The sequence below is a fragment of the Haplochromis burtoni genome, unplaced genomic scaffold (assembly GCF_018398535.1).
Source record: "Haplochromis burtoni strain Fernald_Lab_line unplaced genomic scaffold, NCSU_Asbu1 Contig_493, whole genome shotgun sequence".
Classification (NCBI taxonomy): Eukaryota; Metazoa; Chordata; class Actinopteri; order Cichliformes; family Cichlidae; genus Haplochromis; species Haplochromis burtoni.
The window spans coordinates 310,892-325,255 of NW_024582854.1; the positions used below are offsets into that span (position 1 = coordinate 310,892).

A 14,364-nucleotide genomic window follows, 5' to 3' on the forward strand; every position below is an offset into this window, starting at 1 on the left:
GGCCTTGCAGCAGGAGTAACAACCAAAAGTTTCCTTGCTGTCAGCCTGCTTGTCTCAGGTTGTTAGTATCACACACTGCATCAATAAATCAAGTCAGCGCTCAGACTTGGGGATCTAAGAGGAACTGTGAAAGGCACTGGGGTCCCACTGGACAGGACGCAGATGGGAACGAAGCAGCCATGAAAGAGGGAAGCTGAGTATATGGGAAGAGGGTTAAATGTGGAGAGGTGTACAGCTGTCCTGTAGAAGTGATGTCTATACCTCTTCATGTCTTCTATATCCTCCCCCTGCCTATTTTCCCACTCTCAACATTTTTATACTTTCCATTTTGCTCTCCCTAACTCCACGATACAGCCTTCCCTCAACACCAAAAACTTCGTGAAAGAGAGTGCCAAGCCAGCAGTTCCCTGATCCTCTTTAGCCTCTTATCTTCTGTCCCTTCTCTGCTTAGTTTCACCATTTCCCTCCAGCTGTCTCTTTTTAAGGTCTCCCCAAGACTGAGTCCCAGTGGATTCATTAAGGCTTTCTAAGTTTTTCAATGTGTTTGATCTTTCTTTACCTTTGTCTTAGTCTTACTCAGTGGATGTTTCACAGCAGACAGGCAATTTTGGGCTCTGCAGGGTCAGGTTTAGGCTTTCATTTCCCTATTCTCCCTACAGCGACATAAGTTGTTCATAGGCTGGAAAAATATTGCCTGTCTTTCAGCTGTTCAGTCAAACATTTAGCAGGGCGTCAATCTTCAATCTGTCTTACTCCTGGCTTCAAAAAATTACAGACATTAATTTATGACTGCAGGATGTTTAGATTTTATCATCTAAATATTACTTCAGCAGTCTTGATTTTTCATAGTCTTTTTGACATGATCAACACTTTACAGGTGAAACTTCTGTGATGGATATAGCAGCAGATTAGAAAATGAAGGATTTCACCTCAAAGTTTTGCTAAACAACACTTAAAAGGTTGCTTCTGCGAGCCTGAGGATTCACCCATAGCACAATGCTATATAGTTTCCACTTTGTTCCAGTAGCACTAAGTTTTCTCCTTTCCTCAGACTTTTCATTTCTCTTAACTTTATTTCTCGTGAGCAGCTGGTTTGCTCTGGCACATCATGACTCCCAGTCAAGTCCCATAGCACATTCACTCATTTGTTGAAGTTGTTTTGATTCAGTCAAAAGACTGTATTTAAAGCAAAGGTTTTAGAATTGTACTTGTTGCTGTCGGCTATCTGTACAGTCAAACCTGTCTTTGCAGTCAGAGGAGTTAACCTTCTTTTGGCTTAAGCACTTCCACATCAGCCAAAAGCTTACATACAGTCCATGATTCAGTCCTTGGTTTAGTTTGTAGACAATGATAAGCTGGCTGACAGCACACACTTGCATCAGTGGCTCTCTCTAGACATAGTCAAAATGAAACCAGGGCAGCTGTCAAGATCATGTCTGACTAGACAAGCAGAAAAATAAAAACAATGACTCTGTGCAGGTAAAGTGTGCACGAGGGCTCCTGTAAGAGAACTGATCACTGCAATAATCCTTTGCTGATGGTAAATGGCTAGTATAATGTTTGGAGTGTTGCTTATTTTCTTACACACTGCTGAGATCAGACGACTCGTGCCTGCATGTGCCTCAAGTATGAAGGCATAAAGCTCACCATAGCGAAAAAGTCTGGAATCAGAGAGCTAGCCTGGCACTCTACAAAACTCCACACCTAAACTGTAAATACAGCTGTTTGTGGTGTTATGGCAAATAGTTATGAGTGTTATCGTGTGCTTTAATTATTTGCTTGAGACGTTTCACTGAGTTTGCCAAGCAGACGAGGAAGTCAACACACAGTGTTCTGCAGCTTAACCGCTTCATTTTGTGTACTGATAAAAGACAGAAAACCCCCCAAAACAAAACACACCAAACTGTGAGCGTTAGAGGCTTTTTGGGTATTATTCTTTGCAGAGAACCAGGTTAGCTGCCAAAGTGAAATTGCATTTCTTTTTTACTCCATTTACTCATCCATTTAACTGTGGTCAACTTGGCCAGAGGTATGATTTAGTTTTGTCCAAAACAATAAGTAGCAGCTGCCTTATCTGTCTTGTTACAGGCATTTTGGTGAAGATTTTTCCACAGTCACTGAAGAAACAAGTCAGAGTTTGCATTAAGTTAGCTTACAGCAACTTGTACAGATGTCCCGATCTTATACATGCTGACCATGTTTTTCTCTTTCCATTTTTAATGAATATGGCTAGTTAGCAATGCAGGAAGATGATGCCCTAATTTCCATCCTCCTGAGCTCTGATTGGTTGATTATCTCTCATAAACAGCCACCAGGGATAATCCAGAGATGTGGAGAGAGAAAGAAACTGGTTTCCCCCTGCTTCTTGTCTAATTGCCTCTTGGCTGTAGCTTCATAGCACACAGAAATAAAAGTGATATTGATCTACTCACCAGGCTCTTGGCAAAAAAACAAATATGTGTACTTTGGATTGTTTAATCAGTTCGAATAAGCATAGTGCATGTTGTTATTTGAATCATTAAGAGATTAGTGTTTACTGCCCAAAGCACCTTTTTATACCAACAAAGTTTCCACGAGAACTGCTTCCTCACCTCCCTCATACTCAGGGCAGTTCCCTGAGGTTTCATTGAGGCTTTCCTCCTCGGTGATGATAATGTTCTCTATGTCCTTCATTGTCAGGTGGTCCCGGAAGGCGTGGAACAGCACCTGCTTCAGCTCATCCAGAGACAGCTGCTGCATGTCGAACTGCAGGGGCACACAGCAATCAATGCAGATACACAGTCAAACACAGGCCGACTTCATGAGGGCAGATAAATATAGAAGAATGAGGTGTAGGAAATGACGCTATATATGAATATATTTTTAATTAGTCAACAGCGTAACGCAGGGATACAGTTTGTAGGTAGGAACTGTGTCAGTTGTAATGTAAAGAAAACTGGAGCTATTTTTGGTGCATGAGTCATGATATAATCCTGTTTTTCCTGTTCACATGTATAGGCGGAGAAACTGGCATGTTGGCTTCCATGTAGGTGGTCGTTTTGTGTAATTGTTTCATATTATTAATAAGGGTATCAAATATCCATGACTTGAAGTCTGAATCTTTGCCTCTGTCCAACATCTATTCTACCCCCCAACCACCCAGGGGCTCAATCCAGGGATACTCATGGACATGTCCCTCAAGCCCAGCATGCAGGCCTAGATTATTTACCTCACTGACTGCCTGAAATACAATCAGTCGCTTGGTTTAGCACGGCAGATGGACACAGAGAGGCAGGCATGGCGAAGACGAAGAAAAGAAGGGTTTGATGGAGAAAGGAAGAGAGAGACACCGAGATAAGAAAACAGGAAAGCACGATGAGGTCAAAGAAAAGGGAGATGTGTGAAGTAGTGGGAGACAGATGGAGAAAACAGAACTGGCAGACAATGGTGGTAAAAAAGTAAAAGAGCTGCGTTTGTGAAGAAAAGATGCTCATTTTAACGAGGGAAAGATAATCCTGCTCTTGCTTTACTGACTTGCTCACTATACGCTAAAATACTAAAACCAGTGTGCTTTATGACTAATGACTTTAGGGAAAACCACAGATGTTGAATGAAAAGGGGAGGGAGGGCTTATAAATGATTTTAGAAGCATGACTGTTAGATTTGTATTGTTGATTGTCATTTATGCTTAGAAATATCTACTCATATATGCTTATATGCTTTGTGTGTATGTAGATGTCATATGTTAATGAACCTATGTATATTCATGTAACCTCAATAAAAGAGCAGTGTTACGGGGGAGCGGACGAGAGCAACTGGGGTCAAGCGAAGGAACGGCGTTTGTCCAGTTCTCACCCGTGCACGAGAAACATAAAGAACTTTGCCTACTCGTGTCTTGCTTTTGCTGTGTAGTAGAATTGTCTTGAACGTTCCAGCGAATAGGTTTAAGCTACAAACCTATCATTAATTGGTCCTCCGAGCCGGAGTCCTGGAGTCGACATTCAGTTAAGTCCCGAGACGTGAGAATTTGTCATCGGGCCGGTGGATTAGCCGTCTGTTTTTTTTCTCCTCCTCGATGAGTGACGACCGACGGGATTCGAGGCTAGTATTACACACTAAGCAACGCCGAGTAAGTTGAGAAAGCGACTCTATAACCGCAGAACTGGGTTAGGGTCCCAGAACTGGGTTAGGGTCCCAAAAGAGAGGTTTTGGTAAAATCGCCCAAGGGCCCAAGCGTCCGGTGCGTGTCCGGTTTTAAAATCGCCCTGGATTTGTGTCCCGAGCGTCCCTTCACTGGGTTTTGAGTCACGTGACTGGGTTAGGGTCCCAAAAGAGTGTTGTTGTGTTTGTGTGAATGACTGCGGAGCAGGCGTGGTCTGTGACACGGTTGTTGTTGTTATCATGGGTTCCCGAGCAAGTAAGCCTGCCTCACAGGGAGACGCCTCATGCCTGATCAACAACAGCCTGTGCTCCAGACCATAAATTTAACCACTTGCTAAAAGTAATCTGCATTAAGCTTAGGGTTGCTCAAATTCAGTACAATGACATATGAGCTGAAGTAGAATAGGTAAATATTTAAACTAATGATGTGCATAGAAAAACTGTCATCCTAATATGAGCCATTTTTGAGATATAGAGCACACAAAATACTTGAATTCTGATGATACTATATTTCTTCCATACTGAACCCTGTATGAAGCAGCTGAAAACTACATGATGGAGAAGCTGAATTGAATATAAAAGTGCAAGTCTTTGCCACTGTGGGGCAAAGCACGCAACCAGTGTGTGAGGTTGTGTTGCGGTCTCTTCTGAGCTGATGAGCAAGCTACACATTATCAGATCGGGAGCTGGCTGAGAACTCATCGAAGAGAGGGAAACAGAACTATGATAACTGGAGTGTGCAGCGTTTCCGTGAGTTCAGCTTCTTCTTTCAGATGCGCAGCAGTTTTCCTGCATCTTGACTCATGTGTGTAGAGTGTTCATAGCATCAGCATCATGTTTTTGCTTATTTGTTTTGTTGGGTTGAAAAATAACTAAATAAACTTGTGATCATACTTATGAATCACCATGGCACATATCATCAGCCATATGATTTATTTACGCAGATGAAAAAAGTGAGTGTGAATGTGCCTGACGTCGCAGTGTGTGTGTGTGTGCGCTGTGTAAAAGTAATTGGTGATTCTGCAGGTCACCAGCTATTGTAAAGGGAAAAAAAAGAATAAAAAGAGGCAAAATTTACATTGTAGATGGAAAATAATAATAGGAAAAAGGGTTTGTGTTTCTCAGCCAAGAACAACTATGATCTCATTTTCTGCTTTTAAGAAATGAGAGTTCACAAAAAACAGAGAGAGAGATGTGTGTTGGTTAAGCAGTGATGATAATAATGAAAATGTCTTAGTTTGTCACTTTCAGGTGAAAAGCAGACCTGAATCAATTTTCCACATGCAGCGGTTGGAAGAAAGTTATAGGTTAACATCATTGGAAACGTTCAGGCCAAGTTTCTGGCTTATATAAACTTATTTACAACACCATGTGTCCCTCAACCTCACAAGCGAGCTCTCACTCCTCCCTGAAGACAAGGAATGCAGTTCCAAAGAGCAATAACATGGCAGATAAAGAGACAGCAGCAGAGTCCTGAGCAAAGAGACCCAGCAAGCAGCAGCAGTGTGGACAAACAGCATCAGAGAAGAAGAGCAAACCCATTATTCTGATCGATTGGATGAATGGCACTGTGTTTCCAGCAAACTGTAAATTCACTGTGCTTGTGAAAAGAACTTTTGAGGAGACTGTTGGAGTTTGACATTTGCCACTTTTGGAGTAAAATGGCAAGAAGAGACAGTGGAACACATGACAAAGCTGAAAGAGAACTGCCTGCTATTGGACTGTTGAAGTGGGAGAAGACAACAGAGTGAGAGGAGTAGGTGAGAACACAGAGGAATGCTGTTGTTTAATGTGGGAAATCAAAATTTGGGTTAGCAAACCTGGGAAAAAGAAAATTGACTGCTTAAGTGGGAAAATTGTGAAGGAGTCTGAAACACTGCAAAAAGAAACATACAAAATCACACACACAAACAGAAAATGTATTAACCTTACAAACACAAACACAAGATTAGACAACATCTTGAGCACGTGAGTCTGTTTATCATCTTGTCCAAGTCACTCAGTGTGATGAAAAGTGATGCAAAGATCAGTGGACTCATAGCACATTAGTTAAAAAAATGATAAAATAATACCAGAGAAGTGTGTAGGAAAGGCAGCTTTAAGGTCCTGCTGGAGATGCAGCTCCACAGACATGCATTAAACCTGCCTAATAACACACAAACATGCAATAAAGATCAGCTTGTTATCTCTGTTAAAATAGTGTAAATTTAGCAGACACTTGTTATCAAATACTGAATTTATCCAATGCTGACAATTAACTCTCTAGGTTGCAGGACAACAGTTTAACTTTTGTGGGAAAAAAGATTCTGGTTTGACCAACCAGTGAACAGACAATAAATTTAGTCGTTGATATAGTAAATTGGGAGATGCTTCCTGTTTGATTGATGCAGCACAAGTAATTTACAGTATGAATGAAATTCTCTTTTGTGATAATATTTTCAACGTGCATTTCTGTTGTCCTGTCAACTTGGTGGGTTAATTGCTGATATACAAATTGGTTGATCATTCTTAGATTAAGGAAAGGTGATTGAATTCTAGCACGAGTGAACAGGATGTATTGGAGTCTGTTAGAGTGGAGACTCTAAAACACTGAGTTTCCTGGTTTTGATGTGCGAGTGAATCCTGCACCCAGATACACACCTCTGAACACATAAGAACAAACTTCTTTTGTGAAGTGCATGACAACATGTCACGTTTTATGATGAAGGGAAAAAGAAAAACTGAATAAAATGGGTCTGTGGCCTACATGAGTGAAAAGCACAGACCTGGGGATTAAACTCATATCTAATAAAAAATTAGGGTTATGTTGTGTGTTGTGCGGCTGATGGATGGATGGTTTGGAATTAATCTAGCTGATGATTTTTCTTTTGTTGCAAAGTTGAGCCTGCCAATTAGGTTTGTTATGATTTGCCCTCCTGAGATGAGGAGCTTGTGTCATGACTTAACAAGGCCTTTTTATTTTGATACTTTCACAGTGCACTGAAAGTTTTGTGTGATAATCTTGGTCGTTTGAGCAGATCTGCACGATTAGAACAAAAGCGCCTTACGACACGTCGTCGAGAAAATTGTTGCAAGTGAGTTTCTCCACATTAAAATGGGCTCAGGAGAAAGTCACTTATTTGGGACAATTAGAAAATGAGTCCCGGCCCAAAAAGGATTCAGTGAGGTAATCCGATCTAAAGTTCTTCTTTTCCTTTTTGAAATGACGTCATTTTGCTGAGGGTGGAAATGAAATGCGACAATAGTTTCCACTATCAGCAAAGAAAGAATGGATGAATGAATGAATGAAGAATGAGTGAAAATAAAAATGGGGAACTGACTGGACTGGTAAAAGCTGACAAGACTTGACTGACTTGACCAGTATCTAAGATTGAACCTCCACCTGGACATGACAAAGGGTGGATGAATCTATGTGTGTTTCTTTTTACAGGAGCAGAAAGATGACAGCAACATCCTAGGTTGCATGAGCTTTGGGCCGGACCAATTTAACCTTTTAAATGCCACTTTCTGTGTCTGTGAATCTACCAGCGGTGTGTTATTCATGCAATATTATTAATATGCAAAACACACTAACATCTTTTATTGCAGGTTTATAGGTCCGGGGTGGTGCTGCTCCAGAGGAGGAGACACCGTGATGTTGCCTGGGACATGGTCTAGATAACCTTTTTCTTTAAGACAGGAATCTAGGTTTGATGAATTGACTCATGGGAGTGTCCATGCTTCAAGAGGAGGGGTCCAGGATTAACATGAAACTATGTTTTCTATGATTTTTTCAGTAACTTGTGGGATTAACAATTCATTTACGGGTATTAAACCTATGCAAGTGGTGCATCCATGTTCAGATGAGGCTTTGATGGCCTATAAGCGAAGTTCACAGAACTAAAGAATGTGGTTTGATGATGGTTGACATGTTTTCCAAATAGAAGGTTTTCCTCATAGAAAGGAAATACAGGTGCAGCAGTCAGAGTATTGCTGAAAAGAATCTCCTGAGAAAGCTTCAGAGGCCCATTGAGAAGCAAGAACCATTCCAGGCATAGCTGACAGCCCAGGCAGTGGTTGAGGTCAAAGGTCAAGCTGTTTGGGGCCCATCATGAGATCAGATTTCGGAGCCACAGCAATAACCATGAAGCTGCGTTGGAAGGAGAGCTGTGCCAAGCGGGCTTTCCAGAGGCCTACAGGGGAGATTGTGGACAACAGACGGGCACCTGAAGGATGAGGGGAGCGTGCCACGCTCCATCCACAGTGCAGAGGGAGTCCAAGGATGGCATCATGATTCTGTGAAAAGCACAGGAACCAGAAGCTTTGGTGGTGATGACAGCAGTTTCCTATGAACATCACCTAATGCTGTGTCACTGTACTATGCATACGATGACACTCTGAAGACTGCTGGGATCATAGCAGCAGTAAGACAACTGGATCCAGCACCCTTTCCACAGAGGTTTTTTTTGCAGAGATGAATGGACAGTAGAAGAGTCATAAGTATCCCCCACAGGACGAAGGCCTGAAGTGAGGTGATGGGGGTTGATAGAGGCCATAAAACAGGAGTGCTGACAGGCCTGCAGCTTTGAAGAGACCCATGTTGACAAACAACAAAACCATCTGGTATGTTTAAATGCTTATTCTATATACATTTGGACTCTTGTCCTATGGACAGTGATAGAAACAACTGGAAGAGACATTTATGACGCCCTGCAGAACTTAAACCACTCTGCAGAGAGACGTGTGATTTACAGGAGCACCACCAAGCTGGAGTGTTTTTGAAAATGTTACTTTCTTATTTTAACTATTAAATTAACAATTCATTTGTTTGCTCGTAGGATGCAGTTTGCCATTGGATGAGATCAATGAGGAATGGGCTAACTGCTAATACATTTGTCAAACTGTGTACGTTTACAGTAATTTAGGGTGATTGACATATGCTGAGTATAAAAATGTTTGCATTGACACTGTCAGACATGAGGTGATCATAACTGGGAACTTTTCTAGCATAAATGTCAAAAGGGCGGAAATGTTAGATTTGTATTGTTGATTGTCATTTATGCTTAGAAATATCTACTCATATATGCTTAGAAGTATATAATCATTTGTAGATTGAAAGAATGTCTCATCCTAGGAAGTCTGTAACAACTCTGTGTAGCATGAAGAGGGGGGTGCGTTCACTCCTCTCCAGAGTGTTCTGGCATAGATCACACACCTCCTGGGATCATGAGCAAGGTTGTATCTTTTCTTGCTGGTATATCGTATAGCAAACACATCCATATCTGTTTTACTCTAAGTCTCTAAGTGTCTTTTGTTTAGATGAACCGCTGGACTTCCAGACCAGCAGGTTTATACTTACACAACGCACATGCAAGGTACTCTTTGTGTGTATGTAGATGTCGTATGTTAATGAACCTATGTATATTCATGTAACCTCAATAAAAGAGCAGTGTTACGGGGGAGCGGACGAGAGCAACTGGGGTCAAGCGAAGGAACGGCGTTTGTCCAGTTCTCTCCTGTGCACGAGAAACATAAAGAACTTTGCTTACTCGTGTCTTGCTTTTGCTGTGTAGTAGAATTGTCTTGAACGTTCCAGCGAATAGGTTTACGCTACAAACCTATCAATGACCTTGTGTGAAACCTAAACATGTCTTTGGGACTTACAAATTTTTGCTTAATCCTTACATCACCTGCCTGGTCAGGCTTGAAGTTGAGGCCCATTTCTTGTTTAATCGACAAGTTTCACATTTTGGGGAAAAAACAAACAAACTGATTTGCTTTCTTTCTGGAATTTCAATGTGCAGTCTCGTCTCTGTCCATTAAATATGATGCTAAAGCCAGTACATAGTTCGCACAGTGATATGGAACAAAGGGGGAACAGTCCTTTGCCAAATATAGGCTTGTATAGCTCACAAATTACAGAGTCAGAATAAAGGTTTTCCCATTTCCAGACATTAGTGAATACAGCTGTGACAGCATATTTGGACAGATACTGTATGAGAGTAGTATTAATCTTTTTTTTTAAACTCTGTGTCAGAAAATAATTGATTTATAGCATCATCTTCAAGATGAATTAGTGAGTCTTGTCCTGACTCTGAGATCATTCTTTGTCTTTGTTATTATTTTTTTCTGTGTCCTGTTGTATTTTGTCATACTTACACTTCCTTTCATTGCCTGTCCTGCCCTGCTGTCTGTCACCTGTGTCTAATTGTCCTTCATTTATGCGTTTAGTAGCCTCTCCTCTGCCTAATTGCCTTTGTATCGTGTGTCATGTTCTTCAGCATTTCTCTTTGGAAGTTTTTTCTCCCTTAACATCATGATGCTCAGTAGTGGTTCGAGAACGGATTTGAGAACTAAACATAACAGGAAGAAGAAGTTTGATTTTTGTAGTTTCTTTCCCCGCCATGGCCACTACTGAAGCCGCTGATGTCAGTCTTCTCTTTTCCACGGATGCATTCCCAGTGTCCAATCTAAAACCAGTTCCACACATTTCCACTGACTAAAGACGGTGCCAAAAAGCCGGCACCAGCATGGCATCACAAAATTACTGGGCCCAAAATCAGGATCGATGCCAGCAGTGGATAGAGGAGGGGCAAGAGCATCTCAGATGATTTGCAAATATGAAGATTGTTTAAGCTTCTGTTTCTATTTTGTGCATTTAAGCGTTGTGCTCATGTTTTGTATTTTATCTAGGTTCCTAAATGCTAGTGCTTTGATTACACTGCACATTTGAAAATTGTTTTGAGAAGGAACAAAATTCTGTGTCATAAAATGAATTCCTTTTGGTATCATAAAGAAAAAAAAAATCTTACACATAAAAATCCCCAAATTATTAGCTAATTTGGGGAATAACTGATTTATAACAGATCTCAAGACTGCAAGAAAAGAAAAAAGTGAATCATAACTGATATATTGACCCATTAATAGAAACGTCCTTGAACAGGCATGGATACACATGATAACAAGGACTTGTGTCAGGTCTTTATGTATTTTGCACGTCCACTTCTCTGTGCTCTGCAAATGTGTATTGATTCCAATCTAACTGTTCGTCTTGCCTTTCCTGGGGATTTACGCTTTAATTATGGAAACATGCATTTGGATGCATACTCGCACACAAACCCACACAAATGAAAGCAAACTTGAGACACTGCAGTAAATAACTGCAGACACAAAACTGCACAGACAGACACCCTCTCTGGGTTTCTATCTCATCCTCTTCTCCCTCTCTCTCTCTCGCTCACACACACACACACACACACACACACACACACACACACACACACACACACACAATTCAACACCCACACATGCAGATGCTTTTATTTGGTTAGCTAAGGTAAAACAACCCATAGGAGATTATTCACAATTTGGCAAACATGAAACTAAAGCAACTTTTATTTTCAAAAGGACAAAAGTGACAGGAGTGGGTAAAGATAGAGGGGCTGTAAGACACAACAAACAAGATTCAGTGCAGGGGTATGAGTTGTAATCATCTTAGCCAGAGCTGAAAAACAAACTGCAACAACAAATCATAATTCCTGGCTTAAATAAAACTGTCACTCTACCACCCAAAAAGCTGGCAGTGGAACAGGGATCCATCTTCACATGCTTTTCTTGATTTTTCTCTCATTTCTTTCCATGTTGGGAATTTTTTTTCTTACTTCAATGAAACTCACAGAGGGAGCTGACTGCAATGTAAAGTACCCTCAGGCAAATTTGTGATATTGGTCTATGAAAATAAATAGTCTTGACTTCTGTTAAATTTGCAATTAGCATAAAAAAACCTGTTTAGACTTTTAACTGAATAATGCTGCCTTGTCTGGTGCTCCAGGGCAAATAAATAGGGTTTGGTAGCAGCAGTTGGAGGGCATGAGCTGACTGACTTCTGCTATCTTTCTTGCCATAGCTGTCTCTAAATTGAATAGATACAAGGAAATGGAGGAAAACCTCTTCGGACTGCAGCCGCAGGACAGACGACATGACAGGTGAGGCAGGAGCATGGAGAATGTACAATGTTCCTGACTGTCTATCGAGTGGGTGAAATCCACAGTGGTACTCGTTACTAAGCAGCAGAGTGATTTCTCCTCCTGCCAGGTCTCTGAAGGACACTGACATCCCCCCTCCCCAAACACACACACACACACACAATGAAGACCAAGAGTTTTCCTGTCAGAGCATTTTGTCTTTCATTGACTGAGCTCAAATATGTCATTTGTGTGTCTCTCTATATAGAAATGTGTGTTTGTATGTGAGTGAATGGTTGACAGAGAAGCAGCAGGGGACCGCGAGCAGTGACCGGTGACATATCGAAGGAGCCAGGACACATCAATCAGAGGAACAGGTGCTTACACGCCGTCCTTCCTTACTAATCCTCCTGCCCTCGAACAACACAGGCTTGTTTCGTCATTCGTCCACCTGCTTCGTCTTCTGACCCTTTCTCTAAAAAGTCACCCAGAGCGACATCCCGAAAGCAATGTTTCTTTTATTCTGTACACTTCCCCCTCACCACCTAGTTCTTCTGTCTTGCAGCAGTGCTGTCACAGTTAGGCATCATCTTCAAGTTCAAGTAAAGTTTTTGGTTTTTTTGACTGCATGTGGCAGTGCAAAATTGACTTAAAAAAGGCAGAAGCTACAGTCAACCAGAAATGAATAATAGATAAACAAGAGCCACGGGAACAGAAATCAATTGCAGATGTATGTGAGGGAATAAAACTGAAAATAAGAAAATTCTCAATTGAAAGTTGCTGAAACTCACTAGGCACCATACTGGTCACTTTTCAAACACGTGTTAAAGTAATCCACTTAATCTCACTGCACTTTAAAATATGGGGAAGCAGGGACACAACATTTTTAAAACGCACTAATCTTTGCTTATTAGAATGAACACTGCGGTGTGTTTTTAACAGCTGTAGATGCAGACAGTCTTTCCTTTTGGTTTCAGTTTTCATTGATAAAATAACTCACAGCTGGCTACGCTTAAAAAAGATGAAAACTTAACAAGTTGATGATAGAAATTTAGAACCCTGACTTAAATATCAGTTAATATTTTTAATGAATATTTGACACAGATTAATCATCTCTTTGACACATTACATGACTTGAATGAATTAAACCTCTGAGTGCAGTCCCTGTAAAAATTCATCTCTTGTATTTTAAATGGCACTGACTCCAGAGGTGGCTAAAGTACACACTTTCTTTACTGAAGTAGAAGCACAGACACTTGTGTTTAAAACAAAAACAAACAAACAAAATAATACCAGCACATGAGAATGAAATGTCTTGCCAATCTAAATCTATTGAATGTACTTAGCTGGAATCTCTTATGTAAGACACAAGCAGGGAAATAGTTATATTTTCTGCCTACATTGTAGATGGGTGACTATTTAGGTGCCTCCTGAATCGAACCTACAGAGAGGAGTGCTCCAGGGTGCCACCAATTACTCACCCGTGTAGTTCCACTGCAAACCTCACTGTCACTCACACTGAAATCTAAATGGTGCAATCTACCTATGCTCGGTGTGTACACTCTTATGCATCGGGGAGGGGATTCCACATCGTGCCTAGCCCCTCAACAAGCGACCACACCGCCACTAAAGACACAGCATAAAACCTTAAACAAATTAGTAAAAGATAAAACAAATACACCCTAAGTTACAGTACTTTATAAAAGCAAGATTTAAAATACAGAAAATAATTCTGAGTAAAAGACCATAAAACCAGGACTCAGTCGAGGCCAGTCCATAAACGTTTGTAAGATAACAGGCCACAACAAGACAGAATAAAACCGAACAAGACCGCAGCAGTATGGCACAATCCACTTTCTAAAGGGCAATACTAAAATGAACAGCTTTCATGAGCAGACCTGCAGTGCTTAGCTGCCTAACGGTCTCCGCTACCTTGGATGGGAAAAGACTGCCAAATACCTCCGCGTGGTAGTGAAGCGCAGCTGTTTCTTATAGGGCCTCTAATTAGCAGCTGGGAAGGTGTGGATGTTAGTGCTGCATTTGCGGACATCACGTAAAAATCTACTTCACTACATTACCTTTATATCTAACCTCTCTTCTTCCTGTCCTGCCCTGTCTTTCTTACATCTTTCTCCATCTCTGAGAGAACTTTTTTCTCTGGCTGGGAAACAGAGTAGCTACAGACACGGTGAGTGACAAACTGCGCACAAACAGTCTGTATATTTGCTGATATTTCTTGAGCTGCATTTGAAATGTTGCATTTGAAATTGCCTGCCACTTA

At 41.1% G+C, this 14,364-nt stretch overlaps 1 protein-coding gene across 1 annotated transcript in view; it reads right to left on the bottom strand.

Moving 5' to 3' along the window:
• caln2 (calneuron 2) overlaps positions 1-14,364 on the bottom strand; it is a 35,116-nt gene that overhangs the window by 1,765 nt on the left and 18,987 nt on the right. Inside the window, exon 5 of the mRNA XM_005946785.3 lies at positions 2,592-2,745. Coding sequence (XP_005946847.1) covers positions 2,592-2,745 — 154 coding nt within the window. The remainder of the gene's footprint in view (positions 1-2,591; positions 2,746-14,364) is intronic.